The sequence below is a fragment of the Ictalurus punctatus genome, chromosome 13 (genome assembly GCF_001660625.3).
Source record: "Ictalurus punctatus breed USDA103 chromosome 13, Coco_2.0, whole genome shotgun sequence".
Classification (NCBI taxonomy): Eukaryota; Metazoa; Chordata; class Actinopteri; order Siluriformes; family Ictaluridae; genus Ictalurus; species Ictalurus punctatus.
Window position 1 is genome coordinate 12,348,029 of NC_030428.2, and position 22,843 is coordinate 12,370,871.

At 37.4% G+C, this 22,843-nt stretch overlaps 2 protein-coding genes across 3 annotated transcripts; both read left to right on the plus strand.

Annotated features, from left to right (window-relative positions):
• Positions 1–9,010: 9,010 nt before the first annotated feature.
• Positions 9,011–14,682, plus strand: noxo1b (NADPH oxidase organizer 1b). 2 transcript variants are annotated; one of them, XM_017484470.3, is made up of 8 exons: positions 9,011–9,174; positions 9,262–9,342; positions 10,963–11,035; positions 11,130–11,313; positions 12,011–12,210; positions 12,305–12,421; positions 12,562–12,676; positions 13,600–14,682. In XM_017484470.3, exons 1-8 carry the CDS (start codon positions 9,109–9,111, stop codon positions 14,129–14,131), a joined length of 1,368 nt encoding a protein of 455 aa, XP_017339959.1. In that variant the 5' UTR covers positions 9,011–9,108; the 3' UTR covers positions 14,132–14,682. The 2 variants fall into 2 exon arrangements, with proteins under 2 accessions (XP_017339959.1, XP_017339958.1); XM_017484469.3 differs by having other exon boundaries at positions 9,012–9,174; positions 12,559–12,676.
• Positions 14,683–16,635: 1,953 nt separating this feature from the next.
• Positions 16,636–22,727, plus strand: rnf151 (ring finger protein 151). The gene is made up of 4 exons (XM_053685179.1): positions 16,636–16,987; positions 21,531–21,699; positions 21,793–21,889; positions 22,029–22,727. Exons 1-4 carry the CDS (start codon positions 16,636–16,638, stop codon positions 22,521–22,523), a joined length of 1,113 nt encoding a protein of 370 aa, XP_053541154.1. The 3' UTR covers positions 22,524–22,727.
• Positions 22,728–22,843: the final 116 nt, after the last annotated feature.

A 22,843-nucleotide genomic window follows, 5' to 3' on the forward strand; every position in this document is an offset into this window, starting at 1 on the left:
TGCAAACATTCCCATTTCTTATTCAGAAAAGAAAAAAAAATCCTCTGTTGGCATATTGTTGCATGGTTTGTTAATTTGCAGTTAAATTTCCTTTAAAACCCCAACTTAAATAAATAAATAAAGATTGTGCATTTATACCTGCTAGAATTGAAAGGAAACTCATCCTCAGATGATATGAAATTGTATTCGGGCAATGTTTCTGCTCAGTTTTAATGTAATGTGAATAAATCTCGGTATTTTGCATAAGAAATTTGGTAGACCTGAAAAAAAAATTAGGAAACATAATGATATACGTGAGATTTGGAACATCTAGTTTCCAAATTTATGAAATATTCTTGTTCACCACATTCCAAAGTTAAGGCCAAAGTTGAGGACATTGTGCCCTTTTTTGACCAACTTTCTCATTCTTTTTCTTTCTTGACCAAGCCAACGAAATATCTTCGCATTTGTGCTACAAAATGTAGTGCCTTTGGAACAGGAAATTGTTGGTACAATTGTCATCACAATTCAGTGGGCTCTAGTGTACTCAACTGTTTGATTAATATGATCTAAAGAATGCTGGGTTATTTAAACGCTGGGTTGAGCCTTTTGGGTCATTTAATTGGGTTATTTTCTCAGTCTTGGGTAGTTTTTGGGTAGTAAACCAACTGCTGGGTTAGTGGCTGGGTCCTTTTCACTGACAGTTGAATCAACCACCTTGACACATCAGCCCAGCTCCTTGGGTCATATTTACCCTTTTTTTGACCATTTGAATTCACCTCAGGTGGAGGTAGCGGTTTTCACATGGACAGACTGTTAGATTTATTTGGAGAAACAAGGTTCGTATCAATATGGTTATCCATAAAACCATTACTGTACACGAGATAAAGCAAAAATGTGCAATAACAATCCAGTTGACATGACTTTAAATGCACCGATAGCTTCATTAGCTTTGGATTACTTGTTTGTAATGCCCACTGGATCGTAAGTTGGTTACTCAGTTTTTTTGGATGTTTTAAACGTCTCCTTTGATCAAAATCTGACGTTTTCGTCTTAAATATATGACTTATTTGAGTCATTTACTTTAAAGTCTATATATAAACACCACTTTAACAGCTCTAGCAATACATTTCTGAACACTTTCTTGTGTATAAATAAAGGAAATACCATGTTGACATTTGTTTGTAATGTGGTATATTTGACATTTTCAGAGGGTAAAAATAACCATGAAAATATTAACCCATTTATGAAATAAAATTAACCTAGGATTTTTGTAAAAAATTAAACCATCCTTGGGGTTGAAAAACAACCCATTTGCTGGGTTAAAATTAACAACAAAAGTTGATGGGTCAGTTTAGCCCAAAATGTGTTCTGTCCTATATTTATACAGTTGGGTTGTTTTTAATGCAGTGTTTTTTTTTTTAGAGTGTATTTACCTGTAATTAATGTGAAACTATTTACTGTAGCATTAGGAATTAGGTTAGTCTTAAAGGTATTGATGTCACTTTCCTTTAAATGAAAATCTTATGTAATATTTCCTGTAAGACACAGGAGTTTTGTTTCCTTGTTTGACCAGTAGGCTTGCTAATCAAAGACAACCACTTCATCCCATTTGCCTTTCTATTATGTAAACATGCAACAACTGAAGCCAGTCTTTATGTGCTCTGAGTAACTCTTAACAAATGAGCATTTGATTGCTCATGGAATTCTACACCACACAATTTAAAACTTTTTCCTGGTGGTACTGTTATATTTGTGAGAAAACTTAAATGTAACTTTTTTCTCTCAAAGTTGTGCAAAAATGGTGAAGGCCACATTTAAAAAATCACATTGAGATATAGGGAAAAACCCAACTATAATGGCAGAAGTCCAATACACAAAGGTTTACATTTGTAGTATTGGTAGAACTTTCTTACTGTTTGTTGCAAATAATAAAAAGAGAAATATTTATTATTGATATAGTATTGGAATATATTGAAGCACACCACTCATTGGAGGCCAGTCAGGCCACTCTGACATTCCCACAGTAGTGGACAAAAGATGTCCACATGTTATAACAACCTTTAGGTGGAAATTACTAATGTGCTTCTCAGTTTCTGAGGAATACACACACACACACACACACACAAACATATATACATACACACACACACACACACACACACACACACACACACACACACACACATACATATAAAATCAGCATTGCGTCTAATATCATTCCCTGGGACTCTGGTCAAACCAAACCCATTATACATAAACTATAGAATAGACAAGGATAATCACTATCATAATACACTATCCTTTTTATAGTTTTGCATGCAGAACAACACTTAGGCCCCTCTAAAGAGTTTCTTTCATATGTATGTACTGGAAGTGACAACTAATGAAACTAAATGCCTTTGAGCTATATGCAGTGACTAGGATTATTATACAGTGTATTAATAATGATTCATCATTAGCTGCATTATCAGAAAAAAGTGCAACGTTTTGCTTACATCAACTAAGTAGATGTTGGCCTAAGAGTGGATATAAAAAAGTCTACACACCCCTGTTAAAATTACTGGGGTTTTTTTTTTGTGTAAACAAAATGAAACCAACTTAAATCACGTCAGATCTTTTTCCACCGTGAATGTGATATCGCAACCAACAAAATTCCAGTGGAAAACAAACAGAAAAAGAAACAAACGTAAGTGTACACACCCATTTATAATGGGGTGTGTGACTGTGTTCAAAATTAACTCATGTTCAAAAGTAATTACAATGCATCTGTCTGCAATTAAGTGATTCTGATTAACTCCAAAAAAGATCAGCTGTTTATGTAGGATTTTCTTGACATCTTCTTGGGCATTAGAAGTCATTAGATGTACCATGAAACATTGTGAAGGCCATCATCAACATCAACAAGAATAGGACATCCCTCCAAAATTGACAAAAGGACAAGAAGAAATCTTATGAGGAAGGCTACCAAGAGACCTACAGCAACATTAAAAGAGCTACAATAATATCTGGCAAATACTGGTCACTCACTGTGACAACAATCTTTTATATTCTTCAAGTGATCTGCATTTCTCAATAAAAATATATCCAAGCTAGATTAAATTTTGCCCAAGAACACCATACACATGGTAAAGCATGGTGGTGGCAGCATCCTTCTATAGGGCTGCTTCTCTTCAGCTGGGACTCGGGCTGTATTCAAGATAGAGAAATCATAGATAGCTTCAAATATCAATCTATTCTGTAACAAAACCTGAAGGCCTTGCAGGAAAATTTTTGTCTTCTTCGGCCTGCACTGGCCCTGCTAGCTCAATAACTTTTAATACTTATGTACTTTATTACCTAATCTGACTTATACTTTAGAGAAATAACTAATAAAACTCTGAGACTGGATACAGATGAGGTAGGTCTATTCAGCAAGTTACCAAACAAACCAGAAATACTGGACCAGGGATACATACTTGACCCGAGGGTAGCAAGTATCAAAGTACAATCATTTACAATATGTCTTATATACAATTAAAGCATCCATGTACCTTTAGGGAATGCCCCTTATCTCTAGCTCGCACCTTTTTTCCTCACGTTTTTCCTAGTATAACTTTTGCCTGCATCTGCTCTCTCCCCCCATTTTACTTTCAATTAACAGAAGGACAGACTGCCACTGAGATTTCACATTTCTAAGAGTTAGGACTATTGGCTGTGCCCTGCAATGGACTGGCACCATGTCCAGGGTGTACCCCGCCTTGTGCCCGATGCTCCCTGGGATAGGCTCCAGGTTCCCTGTGACCGTGAAAAGGAGTAAGCGGTAGAAGATGGATGGATGGATGGATGGACTGACCATGAGGTGGTGACCAGGTGGTGACCTTTTTCACATTCAGTCTTATGTTCAAACCTAATTATCATACAGCTGTCATCAATAAAATTATTCTGATTAACTCCAAATAAAGACCAGCTGTTTTGTTTTTTCAGTCTAATGATGGCCTCCTTCACTTTCATCGACACCTGTTTTATACCTATGAACCACTACAAAATGCAAATTCTACTCTTGGAATCAACCCCAGAACTTTTATCTCCTTAATTTGTCATGAAATAACAAGGAAACAGGCCACACCTGGCCATGGACCTGCTTATCAGTCAATTGTTTTTTTAGAATGAGTGCATGCATCTTGCAGACAGCAATAAACTTTCTGATCAATCAGATTTGAGAGTTCAGCTGCGACAGCTGTGGCATTGTTCATTCTCTGTGGCCATTGTATAGCAGGTAAGTTTACACACAGGGAAGTTTACCTCACAGAAGACAAAAACATACAGATGGAGTTCCTATCCCAGGTGATGATGTCGTCACATGGTAGCCCTGACAGTTTGGACTTCAGAGATCTTGTGCAGCCCTCTATGGAATGAGCCTTGGCAGTCTTTCACAGGTCTTAATGATGCTAGTAGCCTCAGATCAGCTGCCTTCCTGTCTGAATAGCCAGCTTCCTGTCACCACCCCTGGCTTGAAGAGACACCTGCACCATCTTTCCTCTGATTTGCCTCTATAAAAACACTGTGTCGTTGTGGAGAAATTGCAAATAGATGATAGCTTGGATTGACTTCTTTTGTTGGCTTATTTTGATTAATGTCAGGGTAATGACAGTAGCCTCTCTGATTTAAATGTCACCTCTCTCAAAGTTGCATACAACTTCCTGCTGTGAGTTTGGTTTGTGATTTTAATATATAATGATAAAACTATCATGCTTTTACCTATGGAATTGTTCATATACAGTTCAAGGAAAAGTATGTGAGTCTTTTGGAATTTCATGGTTTTCTGAATAAATTTGTCATAAAATGTGATCTGATCTTCATCTAAGTCAAGGGTATTGACAAATATAATGTGCTAAAAATAATAACACAAAATAAATTCTAATCCCTCATGTCTTTATTGAACACACTCATTCAACATTCAAAATGGCAGTGGAAAAAGTAAGTGAACCTTTAGAATTAATAACTGGTTGACCCCACCTTGGCAACAATAACCTCAACCAGGCGCTTCCTGTAACTGTGGATCAGAACTGCACATAGTTCAGGAGGAATTTTAGCCCATTCTTCCTGGCAGAACTGCTTTAGCTCTGTCATACTCTTTGGATGCCTCATGTGTATGGCTCTCTTCAAGTCATTCCCATAGCATCTCTATTGGGTTGAGGTCTGGGCTCTGAGCCACTCCAAAAGGTGGATTTTGTTTTTCTGAAGCCATTCAGTTGTGGACTTGCTCCGGTGTTTTGGGTCGTTGTCCTGTTGCATCACTCAACTTCTACACAGTTTCAGCTGACATACAGACATTCTCACATTATTCTGAAGAATTGTCTGATATACTTGGGAATTCATCTTCCCCTCAATGATTGCAAGCTGGCCAGGCCCCGATGCAGCAAAGCAGGCCCAGATCATGATGCTTCCTCCACCATACTTTACGGTTGGGATGATGTTTTCATGATGATATGCCGTGCCCTTATTACGCCAGATGTAGTGCTGTGTGGTTTTTCCAAATAGTTCAATCTTAGTTACATCAGTCCACAAAACATTTTGCCAATACCGCTGTGGAGTGTCCATGTGCTCTTTGGCAAACTTCAGGCGTGCAGCAATGTTCTTTTTAGTAAGCAGTGGCTTCCTTCGTGGTGTCCTGCCGTAGATACCCTGCTTGTTCAATGTTTTACTTATTGTAGACTCATGAACAGAGATGTAGCCAGTTCCAATGATGCCTTCAAATCTTTGGCTGTCATTCGCGGTTGTTTCTCTACCTCATTGATGAATCTTCGTTGTACTCTTGGTGTCATTTTGACTGGGCGCCCACTTCTTGGTAGAGTAGCAACAGTTCCAAAGTGTCTCCATTTGTAGAATGTTTGCCTAACTGTAAACTGGTGAATTTCTAAAGTCTTTGAAATCACTTTGTGACCCTTGCCAGCTTTATGTAAATCAAACATTCTTGATCGTAGATCCTCTGAAAGCTCTTTTTGGCGAGGCATGGCTCACATAAGCATGTGCTTCTTGTGCAGAGCAAACTCCAAAAGTTTGAGGAGTTTTTATCAGTCAAACTAGCTGTAGTCCACACCTCCAAACTCATTTTCTTAACGAGACACCAGGTGTGCTAAACCTGACTCCAATTAGCTTTTTTCAGGTCATTAACTCAAGGGTTCACATACTTTTTCCACAAGCACTATGAGGTTTTTTTTGTTCTCAATAAAGACATGAAAGATCAGAATTTTTTCTGTGTTATTATTTTAGCACATTATATTTGTCAATACCCTTGACTTAGATGAAGATCAGATCACATTTTATGACAAATGTATTCAGAAAACCATGAAATTCCAAAAGGTTCACATACTTTTTCTTGCCACTGTAATTAAAAACAATTAGACAGAATAAATTATACATGTGAAAGTAGACCTAATAGGCCTATTATTGAGGCAATCTGACTTTTGGAATTTGATAGGCGTGACATAATCACCCATGCACAAACGCGCACACACACACACACACACACACACACACACACACACACACACACACACACACACACACACACACACACACACAAAGAGACATGGCTTAAAGAGACACCTGTGGGCCCTCCTTTTCTTGTGTCATCTTCAATGAGAAAAACATGTAGGAAAAAACAGGGTGAGTTTTAAAGGAAAATAATTAATGATGGATGATATGATAAGTTACCACTGCACATATATTTTCCTATATATGTATGTTCTAAAGTGTTTTATTCTTCTTATACCACAGAAATTAGACAAAGCTAACAATTGTTTTTATTTGTTAAAGAACAACATGCCATGCTTTTTATTATTGGACTATAATTACATTTAAAATTGTAGATAAATTTGTGGATCAAGTTTCTATAACTTATACAAGTTTATAAGTTTTAACTTTATACAACTATTACAAGTTTCTGTAACTTATATTAAAGCAGCGGTAAAGGGTCATTCTGTTGCCAGTCTCTCTTTTTTTCTCTCTCTTGGTTCATAAGTTAAAAAAAAACAAAAAAAAAAAAACTTTTTATTTGGTTCTAAATTAAATTTTTCTGAACAAGCATAGGAAGACTCCTAGCTGGCTCGAAAAAGCATTCGCAAGCAGCGATATCTGCAGAAGGTCATGGCACAAAGTATTAACTTAATAGGGTGTCCAAACTTTTTCTCTCACTTTTTCTTTTTAAGTTAATCAAATACAAGTAACTGATATTCAAAAATCAACAAAATAGGGTGTCCAAACTTTTGCATACAACTGTATAAACACCTCAGTTTGTTTTTATCTTAATCCCAATGTGGTATTCCCCACAACTATTCATTTCAGATTACACTGTATTACATTCTCAGTCCTAGTGCCCAAAGACTTTGGAACTGTCCAACAACTTATTGGCACAGCTCTCACAAACTCCGCCATTGTTAAGCGATATCTACAGCCAACCAGAAAAGCAAACACCCAAGTAGGATTTTTCCACATTAGTCAAGCCAAACAATTAGTGTGACAAAATAAATTACGCTTACAAATGGGATTTTGAAGAGAGAACACTCACAGCTGCCATTTCTAAGTTATTCAAGCTGTGCACTGTGGCCTATTTATTTATTTATTTATTTATTTATAAAGTGATAGTTTTTTTCACTTTTTCTCTTTATTTGTTCATGTTTTTGTTTTTATTATTTAGCATGATAAAGCAACAGTTCAGAGGATGATTTTCATTAACAGAACCTCCTGTTTGGGCTAAACTTACACTGTTAATGACTTAATTCTGCCAGTGGTCAGATCTGTAATCATATTCTAGAAAGATAATGGCTAGTTTAGGCTCTATGGTTGCACAAATGCCTGCATACAGTGGATATTAAAGGTCAAAAAAAAAAAACATTGTTAAAATTGCAGGTTTTTGTGATGCAAACAAAATAAAACCAATATTAATCATGCTGGTTCATTTTCTACCTCATTTTCATAAAATAAAAAAAAGAAAGAAAAAGAAAATTCTTACAATAAACTGAAAAAAAGTGCATGACTTTTCATTTTGGATTCCACTGTATTACTTTCATATGCCTTGTACACATACAAAAGACTTGTGTTTCATTAGGAAAGTCACTATTGTTTCTATAATCTGGTTTCCTTAGTCATGCAGAATGTGGCTTTTACAAAATAACAGAAGCCTACATAGGGGATTTTGAAGAAGTGCTAACAGCAGCCATTTGTGGATTATTCATTTGGCTATGACTCAAATTATGCAATATGCCCTATATTCTTTTGCAATTTTCACATTTAGAACACATTTAAGAACATAAATAAACACTTCAAGAGGAGGAATCTCAAAACCATAAACAATGATTTAGAATGATATGTTTTTAAATCAAATGTTACCCCTAACAAGCTGTACATGTATTATATACACTACAGATAAATAAGAATTTCTGTTAATGGGACATGTACCGTATATTAATATATATGAAATTCATATTCAAATACATTTGACAACTCCCAAGCTCCATACACTCTACGTTTAACTACAGGCTACTGTATCACTGGCTTAGATTGACTTTCAGCAATGCTCACTGTCAGTTATTCAATTCAATTCTATTCAAAGGACTTGTTTGTCATTAAACATACACAGGTGTACAGTATAATGAAATACTGCTAGATGTCATCAGGTGCTCACAACGTAGTGTATGTTAGACAAAAAAAAAGGCAAATATGAAAAATACAAGACCTGTATGTACTGGTAGTAATTACAAACATTAGTAAAATGTTCCACAGTTCCAGAGAGACTACACAATTCACAGTGGTTAGAGATTGAAGTCTCCACTGTACAGATAAAGTGACTGAATATGTGCATGCATCACTTTGGCTACAGTATCACCATAATTAGGTTTATATACGTAGCCGGATATACTTGAGTATATCCGGCTTTGATGGAGTGGAGGGGAGCATGAAACGCGCAAAAACGTTAGCACCGCCCACTGTGATGTGATTGGCTGGCGCGTTGGTAATTTTAAAAAAGCGGAGCAGGTGAGAATCTGCTGCATAAACAAAGCAGCAGTTGTGTGAGGACAGTAACGGGTGGAGCAAATATTTAAGCCTTAACAGCCTGGTTACGAGCAACATTCTGCGCAGATCATTATGGATGAGCCTCGCTATCCTCTGCACGTCCGAATAATCGGCATAATGTGCAAAGGCAACAGCAAGGTAAGAATGTATTGTGATGACCAAGATCTAGCATATTGATTACAAAGCTTTTCACTAACATTAGAAAACATCTGTTTCGTGTTTCAGTTGTACATGGCATCTGTGCTGTGGTCGGATCAGACCGACGTGACTGTATACAGGTCTCTCCAAGACTTCAAGCAACTTCACGTAAGAACCAGAAGATGGTGAAATAATCCGATTTCTTCCGCATGTGGTCTCAGAGAGATTTTACTCTGATTTGTTTATTAGGGATGTAAATATAAATATGCATCTGGAATTCTTGTCTATTGGTCTATATTCTATACGCACTTCATTGCCTATGTCTACAGCCTATACGAAATTGAATTCTTTTGGTAGTTTTAAGCAATAAAATGCGGATTTCTATTTTGCTGTTTTCACACATTAAGTAACGATAAGCTGTTTATTATAACAGTTTGTTTATTGGGGCAAAGCTTAATGTGAAGCTGTGCTTTATTTAATTCATGGGATCATTCTTTTGATAGTAGATAGATACTTTTGATCAATATATTTTCAATTTATTAAAACAAAAAAAAAATAATTGTAGTGCTTTTAGGTTTTAAACACATTATGTGTTGTTTAGCTGTTTCCATATATAATGGGATTGTGTGGAACGTGAAAATTGTCTTATTTTTTCGACTATAGTTTTGTCTTTGGACAGCGTCTGTAGTTTTTCTTTTTTTTTTATCATAGAATTTTTATTGAAAATTTACATTTTACATCACACCCCACCCAACAACCCCAACAAACAACCACAGCCAAAATCAAAAGAAAGGGGGAAACAAAAAAACAATAAACAAACAACCAGAGAAAACAAACAAACAAACAAAAACAAACAAACAAAAACAAACAAAAAAACAACTTACAAACATAAAAACCCAAAACAACAACAACAACAACAACAACAACAGCCTCTAATGTTTATGCCAAGGTAAATGTGTGGGAGATTCCCGGTAGCTTGGTACTGTCATACCGGAAGAGAAGACTAAACATTCACTAATAACACTCAGGGAATGTTAATTGTCCTCTATGCTGCTAGTTGTGGTGTTGACTTTACCCATCACACACCAGTCTAGTCACTGCTATTCCTGCTATTCCTGCTATACAACTGTTGTGCTGTACTAATCATAGTGGGTCACACACAGTGTGTATAGTGTCAAACTGTCTGTTAGGTGCTGTAACTAAGATGTTACATGATTTGCACTACGTGTTGTCTGGTGATTATTTTGTACAACAGTATTGCCGTTTTTATCTAATACATTACAAAGGCTTGCACCTGTATACATGTATGTGACTAGAATGAAAATAAAGTCTCTCTCCTGATGAAAAATGAACAGTAGAAACCATCAGAGAGATTCTAATGGTTTCCACTACAAATACCATTACAAAGCATCAGCTAACCATTGAAGCCATTACTTTTTTTTTACATTACATTGAAGCAACAAATTACCAGTAGAGACCATTATAGTTTCCATTAAAACCAATACAATTCCCATTATAACTATTAAAACCATAATAATAATAATAATAATAATAATAATAATAATAATAATAATAATAATAATAATTTAAAAATTAGGTTTTCTATTGTTTTTTTCAGCAGGGTTTCTCTCTCTCTCTCTCTCTCTCTCTCTCTCTCTCTCTCTCTCTCTCTCTCTCTCTCTCTCTCTTTATGTCTCTCTCTTTCTGTATTAAGCCACATAAAGCTTTCCCCCCCACTTTAAGCATTTTAGAAACTCCAACCTTTTATTTACATTAATTTCACAACAGAGGCAACTAAAGAAGAAATTTCCAGTGCAAAGTGCATTTCGCCATCAGGACAGACTGCTGCCCAGATTTGGAGGTACAGTGGCAGCAGCTGCTTCACCGATAGCGGGCATTATTCATCCAAACTCTTTTTGAGTGTAAAAAGTATCTTTTCCTGACCCTTCTATCAGGTTTAATGATGAAGCTGAACTTCCAAATGAAGACCCCGGCTCGGTGTGTGTATCGAGTGAATGCTCTGGAGCGCTACTGCACTGAGCTGCTGCGCTCTGAACCAACAGTCTCTCAGTCCTCCGAACTCATTCATTTCTTTATTCCCAAGGAAGAAGAGCTGCATCCTGAGTTTGCACACAACAGGTATCCTAATTTCTACCCTGACATTAATAACTGTCTTTTGATGTGAGTTAGTATACTTAAAAACAGGTGTTATATTGGGATATATGGGGAAGGTGGGAAGGCCTGTACTATCATGAAAAAAGTACTAAATTGTACCTTTTTTTTGTCACTTTGGACTTTATCTTATATTTATCATGTGTCTTTTACGTGATCATATGAATGTAGTGTACCTGTAAACATGATTTTAAAGTACATAATTGCACATTGAGGACCACTGTTGTATTTTTGAGCATTTAAAGGAATACCTTAAAGTTACAACTCCTGCACATTTGCAGCTAAAAGGTATACAATAAATGGTGCAAAAGCTGAATTGAGGTTGCCATCCCAGGTATAAGGAAAGGTACAATTTACTTCTTTTTTGAGAGGCCAAAAATGTGGGAGTACCTTTAATTTATTTTATTGTATGGTGATGTTTAACATTGGTGCCATCAAAACTTTTTAATATATCTAATAAGCCTAAGGGCTTTATTTAAGGCTTGATTGTATGGCCAGACCTGACGTTTCCTTGTTTATTGAACTTTTTTTGACATGGAAAAAATATTGTCAAAATATTATATTATAATATCAAAAGATTTTCTTTTTGATTTTTATAATAAAATAAGGCAGTTAACAACTGCTTTGACTAAAAGAGTATGTGTATTTTATTTATTTTTTTCAGCGTAATGATTTTTCAACTAGAAGATGATCAGCCAAAAGTCAATCTGAGCAATAAGCGCCTCAGTGTTGGGAATGTGTCCCAGCCATTTGTCACCAAACTGTATCGGTGTTTAGCGCCATATGAAACCAAGGACATCAAGAACAGACCATTTAGCGTGACTGTGGACGAAATTCTGGAAGTACTCATTAAAGATCAAGCTGGTATGTCTTGCCCTGTTTCTATGCAATAAGGGAGAAAGATGATTTGTTGTTGTTTGTGCAGTTACCTGTGCTTGGTTCCATCTAAAATCATCAGGATGGTGGCTGGTAGAGAATGAAAAGAAGTGTTTAGCCTGGTTTCCAGCTCCCTACTTGGAGTTGTGTGAGGATGAAGAAGAGGGAGAAGATGAGCTTGGCAGTGCAGGTGGCCAAAGTAAGTTACAGGGCTAATAAGATGATGATGATGATGGTGGCGATGATGATGAAATTGTAAATTTGCATTTATTTGGTGCCATTTGAAAATGTCTAAAAGTCATTCAGTTTTAAAATTCTTAATTGTTGTCCCCACAGCAGCTCTCTACTGTGCTGTAAGGAACTACACCTCTACTATGACGGATGAGCTATCGGTGAACATCGGAGCTGTGGTGGAGGTTATTCAGAAGTCTAACAATGGCTGGTGGCTCGCTAGGTAATTCAGTCTATCCGCTTTTGCAGATGTTGTACCAGTGGAATAAGGATTATGTTATCGCATCATGCGAAAACGAATATATGATATAATTACTACACAGGACACAGTTACTGGGGAAAAAGAGGTTCCTCTAGTGTTCTCTGCGTTCTTTGTTTACCAAAGGGGTTCTACCTGGAACCCTCCCTGATCGGGAAACACTGTTTAACCATTAACCTTTTAAATGCCCAGGACATCTCGGCAGGTCCAGAATTGTATTCCTCACATATCTACATATAATACCTTAAAAAAAAACAAAAAAAACTGTAGTTCTCTGTAGTTATTAAATAATTCATAGTACTTAATGGATAATGTTTTAAGATGAAAAACAGAGTAAAGGCTGGATGTTTCATGGAGTAAAAGGTTATATTGAACCTTTTTTTCTTATGCACTTGACATATCTTAGAAAGATGTCTTAATAAAATCAGTGCAGCAACTATATTTTATTATGGAATACAGACAGTGGGCAGTTTAACTGCTCAGGACAAACAATGGACTCGTGACTCGTCATTGATCATCCAGGTAACAACACAAAGTATTAAGAATCAAGGGTATGTAAACTTTTTAACGGTTTCATTTGTGTAAATTAAGTTATTATTGTGTCTTGTGGACTATATGTAAACATTTGTTATGTGAAATAGCTTCTTCAGGGCAGTACTAAAAAAGAAGAAGCAGTTTTTATGATCCCTCTTATTATTATTTAGTTATTAATATGTTGCAGATTCTACAAGGGGTATGTAAATTTATGAGCACAACTGTAGATATTACAGTTGTGTTGTACATGCTTTTAATAAGTGACTGTGCTTTATTTAAGTGCTCTTTATTATTATGTGGTTGATTTCATAGTGACTCATCCTGGACTGTATGATATTACTTTGCTTTTACAGATATCATGGAAAGGCAGGCTATGTGCCCTCTATATACCTGCAGCCATACTCCAACCCTATGATTAGCATGCAGAAAAAGTTGCACAGCTCCAACTTAAATCTGTCCACTCTATCTACTGTGCTGTCTCACCCCACCCACAAGTCCCACTTCCACAAGTCCCACTCTATGGAGGTGTTCTCTGAGCCTCTGGGCCTCGGCGCTCCAGACCAACACAATGAATACAACAGCCGCAAGAGCAGCTTCAGTGATGACAATGACGTCTGCTCTAGCTCCTCTGGTTCTCTGGGCCTGAGTCTGTATGGCTCTGTGGGGGAAGAGAACCTGAGACTGTCAGAGAAAGATGCAGACTCGGACAGTCCTGACAGTGGTTTGTGCATGGACCTTCAAAGCCCTACCAATTCAGAAACCAGCAGCCCTTTCAAACTGTACCCACAGGTGCCCCCTCGTCCACAAACCCAGGAGATCCTCAACCGCTGTACCACCTACACCCGCAAAGCAGCCCTGGAAACCCAAGCTCGTCTGTTTTTATAGAACTGAGATTCAGGCCCAGTAAAAGACAAGTCAAAATTATTTAAAGAGATGTTTTGCAATCCTGGACTGCTCTCATGCTAATGCATGATGCTATTATGTCTGGTACAGTGACTATGGATGAATACCTTCATGTCTGAACCAATTTTTAAAACTATGAATATGAGCACTCAACCAATTATTATGCATATATTTTCCTTCCCTTATCTGATTACATGCTACTCCAATTATCCTGTTGAACAGAACGGCAGCGTAAATACTAACGTACGCAGTGAACATTATTGCATCATCCACTTACTTCCACTGGTAAAACTAGTTCTATTCTAAAGATAGGTTCAATAATAATATGTTTTCCTTTCTTTTTCACAGTCACTTGTCATGTTTTATAATAGACCTGTCGAGGTGTCAGAGAAAGCAGGCCGGTAACTATTATATAAAATATTTTAGATTGTTTCCCCATAAGCTGTACTATGTTTTTCAACATTGTCTGTCTGTATTCCAGATGTTAATTCACAGTACATTGGCTTCGAATAAAATTATAAAACATGAAACTACTTCACTCAATCATTCAGGTTTTTGATGGTAGAGTGGCAGGATACTCCATAGAGTTCCAGAGTAGACTTGTGCTTGTGTAATACTGTGTATGCTGTAATTGTTTACAATCCCACTATTCGATATCACCCAGAATTTAATGGAATTTCCTTTTGCTTATGGTTCCTGTCAATTTCTTTCTCATGTTTTTTTCCTTGACTCATTCAACTCAGGCTTGCTCATTAGAGATCTAAATCTATATCCGGGGAATTCCTACTGTTGAAAGTGTTATACACATGAATTAAATTTAACATATTAAAGCTTGTAAAAGTTTCTCAGTGTTTCTGGACACCCTCATATGCTAATTTTGGTTATCAGTAAATCAGTCTTTCTGCATGAATACATGACTGCACCATCGATTTAAAAAATGTCAGTATCCTTTACAAGAAAAATTTGAAGAAGACATGAGTTCCTGAAATACTTCATTATCTTTTTGTACTCAGACATCTGTGCAAGGAAATTGTTCTGATTTTCCCTGTTGTGTTTCGAGAATGACATCTATTTAAAGTTTTGTATGTCTATATTCTATACACAGGTCATTGTCTATGTCTACAACCTATACAAATAATATTGAACTGAATTAAATTGAATTCATTTGGTAGTTTTAAGCAATAAAATGCAGATTTCATTTTGCTGTTTTCACACATTAAGTCATTATAAACTGTTTATTATAACAAGTTTCTAATTTTGGCAAAGCTTAATGTGAAACTATGCTTTATTTACTTCATGGGATCATTCTTTCAATAGTAGAAAGTTTTAATCAATAAATTCTTAATTTCTTAAAACTAAAAAATAATTGTAGGGTTTATAGGTTTTAACACATTACGTCTTGTTTAGCTGTTTCCATATATAATGGGATTGTCTGGAACATGAAAATTGTCTCATTTTTTCGACTATAGTTTTGTCTTTGGACAGCATCTAATGTTTATGCCAAGGTAAATGTGTGGGAGATTCCCGGTAGCTTGGTACTGTCATACCGGAAGAGAAGACTAAACATTCACTAATAACACTCAGGGAATGTTAATTGTCCTCTATGCTGCTAGTTGTGGTGTTGACTTTACCCATTACACACCAGTCTAGTCACTGCTATTCCTGCTATTCCTGCTATACAACTGTTGTGCTGTACTAATCATAGTGGGTCACACACAGTGTGTATAGTGTCAAACTGTCTGTTAGGTGCTGTAACTAAGATGTTACATGATTTGCACTACGTGTTGTCTGGTGATTATTTTGTACCACAGTGTTGACACTTTCCTGTAATATATTACATCAATGCCTGCACCTGTATACATGTATGTGGCTAGAATGAAAATAAAGCACTCTCTCTCTTGTACTCTCTCTCCCCTACTGAAAAAAAGCCCCCAGTAGAAACCATCAGAGATATTTTAATGGTTTCCACTGCAATTTCCATTACAAAGCATCAGCTAACCATGAAAACCATTATTATTATATTATTATCATTATGGGTCCTTAATGATATCCACTAGACATATCTTTCTTCCAATAGAAGGCAACAAATTACCAGTAGAAACCCACTGGAAGTGTTACAGTCTTTTGTCTTGTGGACTATATGTAAACATTTGTTATGTGAAATAGATTCCTCAGGGCAGTACTAAATTTTTTTTAAAAAGGCAATTTTTATGATCCCTCTTATTATTATTTTTAATTATTAATATTTTGCAGATTCTGCAAGGGGTATGTAAATTTATGAGCACAACTGTGGGTATTACAGTTGTGTTGTACATGCTTTTAATAAGTGACTGTGCTTTATTTAAGTGCTCTTTATTATTATGTGGTTGATTTCATAGTGACTCATCCTGGACTGTATGATATTACTTTGCTTTTACAGATATTATGGAAAGGCAGGCTATGTGCCCTCTATATACCTGCAGCCATACTCCAACCCTATGATTAGCATGCAGAAAAAGTTGCACAACCTGAATCTGTCCACTCTATCAACTGTGCTGTCTCACCCCACCCACAAGTCCCACTTCCACAAGTCCCACTCTATGGAGGTGTTCTCTGAGCCTCTGGGCCTCGGCGGTCCAGACCAACACAATGAATACAACAGCCGCAAGAGCAGCTTCAGTGATGACAATGACGTCTGCTCCAGCTCCTCTGGTTCTCTGGGCCTGAGTCTGTATGACTCTGTGGGGGAAGAGAACCTGAGACTGTCAGAGAAAGATGCAGACTCGGACAGTCCTGACAGTGGTTTGTGTATGGAGCTTCAAAGGCCTACCAATTCAGAAACCAGCAGTCTGACCCAATGTCTGAACCAATTTTTAAAACAATGAATATGAGCACTCAACCAATTATTGTGCATATATTTTCCTACCTCTAGATTAATTCTACTCTAAATATAGGTTCAATAATAATAATATGTTTGCCTCTCCTTTTCACAGTCACTTGTCATGTCATATAGACCTGTCAGTAAATCAGTCTTTCTGCATGAATACATGACTGCACCATCAACTTAACAAAGATCAGTAGCCTTTACAAGAAATGTTCCTGAAATACTAGTTTACCTTTTTGTACTCAAACATCTATGCAAGGAAACTGTTCTGGTTTCCCTGTTGTGTTCCCTGAATGTCAGTCCCTGAATGGCATCTATTTACAGTTTGTTATGCTCTATAATTATAATAATTTCACTTGTCAAAACATGTCTCATGGTCCTAAGCTCTACCTGGATGATTCTTCTCATTTGAAGATATTTGAATATGTAAGTGAAAAAAATAGGAAGGGCATCCCCACCTGACCTCTGTAGAGGCATCCAATTGCACCAAGTTTGGCTGTGACAGACAGCAGCGTGCATCCAACGCCCAGTAAGGGCACGCCCCTTACCTGAGTGCATAAATTACCTACACGTGTTCCCCTTCCTCATTTGACATTTGCTTCTCATGAGTTCTAGTTTATTTTGTGGGCATAGCTCACTGGTTCGCTGACTTGCACTTTTTGTCTGCAGGAGAACATATCCCTCAGATCAGTGTCCATTGGATGTGTTTATCTTGCTAGCCAGGTTAGCTGTGTCACATCAGACATTGAATGCTCTGTGTCCTGTGTGTGCTTTTTGGGCCTACATGGATAGGACTAGACTTTTCACGCGGAGTGACCAGCTCTTCATTTCCTGGGCCCCCTTGCCCATGGAGAATCCTATTTCTAAGCAACGCCTATCTTGGCTTGTAGATGCTATTACTTTGGCATTGAATCAAAGGGATCTGTTTTGGGGTGTCTCATTGCAGGACATCTCTTTTGCTGCAAGCCAGGCCTCTCCCCATACATTTGACAGCTCACTCTGCCGTAGGATTGGGCTCCTTGTAGCCTTCCTCCCTTAAGCCCTCTTCTCCATCTTGAAGCTTGGGCTGTCAGGCTTACCTTATTCATGTCACCAGCATGTCCTTCATGTTCCACCTGCGTATCACTATCACCTTCATGCGTTGTGTTTCCAGGCACCTCATTATGGGATGCATCACATACCACCTATCTAGGTGACCATCCCCTGTCGTACAGGGCCTCACTGTGAATGTTTTGGCCATCAAGGAGTTGTCCATTTCTCCCATAGATGGATCTTGAACATGAGATGATGAAAGAGAAAAATAGTTTACTGTCCTTAACCCCAGTTCTCTGAAACATCGAGTGGAGAGATCCACAAGTCTTGACCCGCTTGCCGCACGAGAAGCGAATTTGCTCACTGAGGAAGAGGAGCGTGTTTGGGTAGTTTATGCACTCAGGTAAGGGTGCGCCCTTACCTGGCATTGGACATGCGCTCCTGTCTGCCACAGCCAGACTTTGTGCAATTGGATGCTTCTACAGAGGTCAAGTACGGATGCCCTTCCCATAGCTGGATCTCTCCACTCAATGTTTCAGTAATCTATTGTTATACATCCAGTCCACATTTCAGATATTGAAGCATTTGATACGAATGAATTGTACAATATTCATACAATATTTAGATTAGTGGCAGTAAAATGGGTGAAGCAGGACCAAAATACTAGATTAGTTCAACAGTATAGACATGGGATCATGATGGAATTGAATTGAATTTTTATGAAAGCTCAGTCAAGTCGGGAGTAATTATATAATGGCAGCTATCATAGGGAACTCATTATACAATACAATGGGAATACAAAATAAAAATGTGTTTTGATCTGAATAAAATGACTGAGTCGTCAGCTGCTATGCTAGTTCTTTATTAGCTGGTGTTGGTTGTTGACAGGAGAGAATTTTTTTTTAAACATTTTTTTATAATTGCTTTCTTTTCCTCTTTACACCTATGAATATGATTTGCCAGTCATAACGGCCTATGGTACAGCTGTGATTAAAAACTGGTAGTGTATTTCCACTAGTATATTATTATGATATACTGCTTCCTCTGCTACTACATGCATGTTTTGATATACTATACTATACTATACTATATTATACTATACTATACTATACTATTTTAAAAGTGTGTGAAGTTATTGTCTTCAAGTGCATACTATATTGGTTGTCTACCGATTCGGACTACAGTCCAAAAAGCAAAACCTTGGATGTGAATTATTTCATCTAGGTAGGTATTTCATTCAGGTAGTTTGCTACAGTAAGAAATATTAATGCTGCCAAATACTGCTAAATATGTGACCTAACTAACCCATTTGCATACCACCTTAACATACAGTTATGTATGTTATGTATGTTATTATTATTTTTTTATCTTTATGTATGTCACATCTGAATTGTACACTGTCACTGCACACAACTTTGGGGTAACCATGGACAATCGACGGTCCTTCTCCTCTCACACTGCTAAACTTACACACTCGTGCTGACTTCTACTTTACAAATCAGAAGGATTCGTCCATTTCCATCCACAGAAGCCACCGAGGTGCTTGTTCAGTTCCTTGTCATCTCGAGACTGGGCTGCTGCAAATCGCTCCTGGCAGGTCTGCCTCTGCGCACCATTCAACCTCTTCAGCTGATCCAAAATGCAGCTGCACAACTTCCCAAGTTTTCACACACCACTTCATTGCTACACTCCGTCTACTGGCTTCTTGTATGTGCCCACATGTGATTTAAAACCTGATAGTTGCCTACAAAGCCAAAAACACTCCCTCCAATCCTCTAGCACTGCTTGGTTAGACCTTCCATCTCTCAGGGTTCAAGAAGGCATGCATAATGACCCTTCTGTGTTCTGGCACCTAGGTGGTGGAATGAATTTCCCCTAGATATCTGAACAGGTGAGTCACTGGCTGTCTTCAAACGACAAATAAAGACGTATCTCTTCATTAAGTATTTAAATATGCGTTTTGTTATTTAAAAAAAGTGCTGTGTGTTGTTGTGTTTTGTGTTTTTCATACTATACTACACCCCCAACAGAGTTTTTAGACTGATAGTACTCTTAGTCCCTGACCTAGTGTACCAGTATGAGAGTGTATTTATCGATAGAGACTTCAAAGCGCTTCTGTAAGTTACTCTGGATAAGGGGGTCGGCCAAATGCCATGTAATTTTGAATGTAAATATTTTATGTCCAAAACAAAACCAGAGCCAACTGAAAACATCACTTCTAGATATCATTGTAGAAAGCAGGACAGGACCAGAATATATAATATAAAGCAAGTCCAACAAATACAAGAAAATAAATAAGCCATTTCTTTGTCTACAAATAGTTACGTCGTGTGTAATATTGTGTTTTTTTCCTCTTTTCTTAACAGGGAACCATCTAATAACCTTGAGAACTTTGAGACTAATAACTAAGAATGACCAGCTACCATCTACAGATGAAACCTGAAAAAATATTCAGGCTAAGATGTTAAACCCGCTTTAAACACTCCTGCCTGCCTCAAACACCTTCACCTTTGTTAGAAAGGTGAAAGCTGATGTTTCTACTTAAACATTAACTCACCTTAAAATTAGGCAAACAAAAACCTTGATGACTGATCAAATCTGATATAAATATGATTCAGTAAAATAGAAAAAATGGTTTGCTCCACTAACAAATAATTATTTTTGATTAAAGTAAGCATTAAGTGGGTAGTGTGCAAATTTCTGCTTTGATGAGGAATAATATACAGATATTATGTTGATGTCTGGTTATTTTTTATTGAATATCCAGAAGATGAAAGAGTATTACCATTACATATCCAAATGAGTCAACTTGCGGAAAACACCACTGTGTTCCACTGGCCATTCAGAGACAACAATGTCAAGAGAATAGAGTTTGTAGTCTGTAGAGCACACAAGCCATTGAAAGCTCAGTGATGTCCACAGCACTGCCTTTGTCAACTAAGTAAAACCTGGACGGTACTAAAATAGGCCTCTGTTGGTTGGGTGTCTAACACCTTCTAGACACGTGTGGTTAGCACCTGACAACATTTACAACAACTGTGCTAGAACGTCAAAGAAAATAAATATGAAAACAGGTAATAGATTTCTGAGTCATTGGGTGCCAGATGGGCATGGTTAAGCTGTGCATTGTTGGATGGCAGCATCTGCTTGGACTTCATGGAGCACAACGATCTTTAGGATGTATATTTTCATTAACAGCTGTGACGTTCTAACACAGTAGAATATGGTGAGTTCTGATATACTTGTTCACTGACTTCACTGACTGTGATCCTACAAAAAAAAAATGTTTTGTTTTTGCATTTAAAGATGATTTAAGGCTTTGTTAGAAGTAGAATCAGAGTTATTAATATATTCTGTGACAGTGTTCATTATTAAAATAAAATTGAATTAGAATAGAAGTAATGACATGGATTTAATTTTTCTAACATGAATAGCACTGAGATTAAACCCTTTCCATGAATTTAAGTCACACTCCATAAATTAAAGCAACTTATTATGTTTCATGTCAGAGTGGTGGTTATGAAGTGGACCTTTTTGTGGATTCCCCAGACCATGACCTTATCTGTATCATATGTAAAGGAGTTCTACGCTGCCCTGTGCGTGTGGCATGTAACCATGTCTTTTGCAAGAAGTGCATTTTGCAGTGGATGAGGAGGTATGAAAACTACAAATTACATTTATATTAAAATTTATATATAAAACAGTGTTTTCAATGCGAATATGCTAATCAGTGTGTAAACTAATCCAGACAGGAAACATGTCCATGCTGCAGGAAGCCTGTTAACCACCGGCTTATGTTTGTTATGTTCAAGCTCAGTAAATCCATTGGCCGTTTACCAATCAAGGTAAGAAGAACATTAAATAAGAATGATAGGGGAGACTAGTATAATGATTACCAAATATTTATAATGATAATCATTTTTACATATTAACCCAGAATCGCAACCAAAAATTCTTAATATCCCATCACATTATTATACTCAGTGCCGAAATGAGCAGCAGGGCTGCACGGCCACCTTTCCTCTCTCAGAGCAGTACCTCCACAGCTCCACATGCCCGTTTGAGTGGCTGCTGTGCCCGCAACAGGGCTGTGGGGCTAGGGTACTGAGGAAGGAAGCCCAGGCACATGAACAGGTTTGCAGCCACTGGAGGCAGTTGTGCCCGATGGGTTGTGGCACACTGCTGAACCGCACTACTCAGGCCGAGCACAACTGCTACAGAGAGCTGCAGGAGCGTTACGAGGCCCAGCGACAGACGCAGCAAATCATTGCCTCTGCACTGCGCAGGAAGATGCAGCGTATGCAAAGGCGCATGGCCCACATAACTCGGCAGATCAGCCTGATCTGTGAAAGCCTGGAGCTCAGTGAGAACCTGGAGGATGAGGTGGAGGAGAGCCCTGGTGAGGGAACCAGCACAGGGAGAAATTCCAGAGTCGGCCACAGCTCCATCACACCCACCAGCTCTAGCAGCAGCTCCTAAGAAATATGCCCTTTATATTTTTTTAATAAGATGTTTGTTAATGTGTAATTTCTACCAGTAAACCCATACTTAAATATACATCAATTGCTTGTCACATCAGCTGTGTGTTTTTAACACTAAATGAGTGAACTCTAACAGCTGGGCTAAGCAATATTATTACACTATGTGTTGAAGTATGTTAAGACCATATAAACTAGCTATATTGTGTTGAGCATTGTGTTTACATGACCAAATGTTAATAAAACTTTAGTGTTAATTCAAATTCATTCCATGTTTCTTGGAGAAAATAGCATAATAAAACCTTAAAGTCAATAAAAATG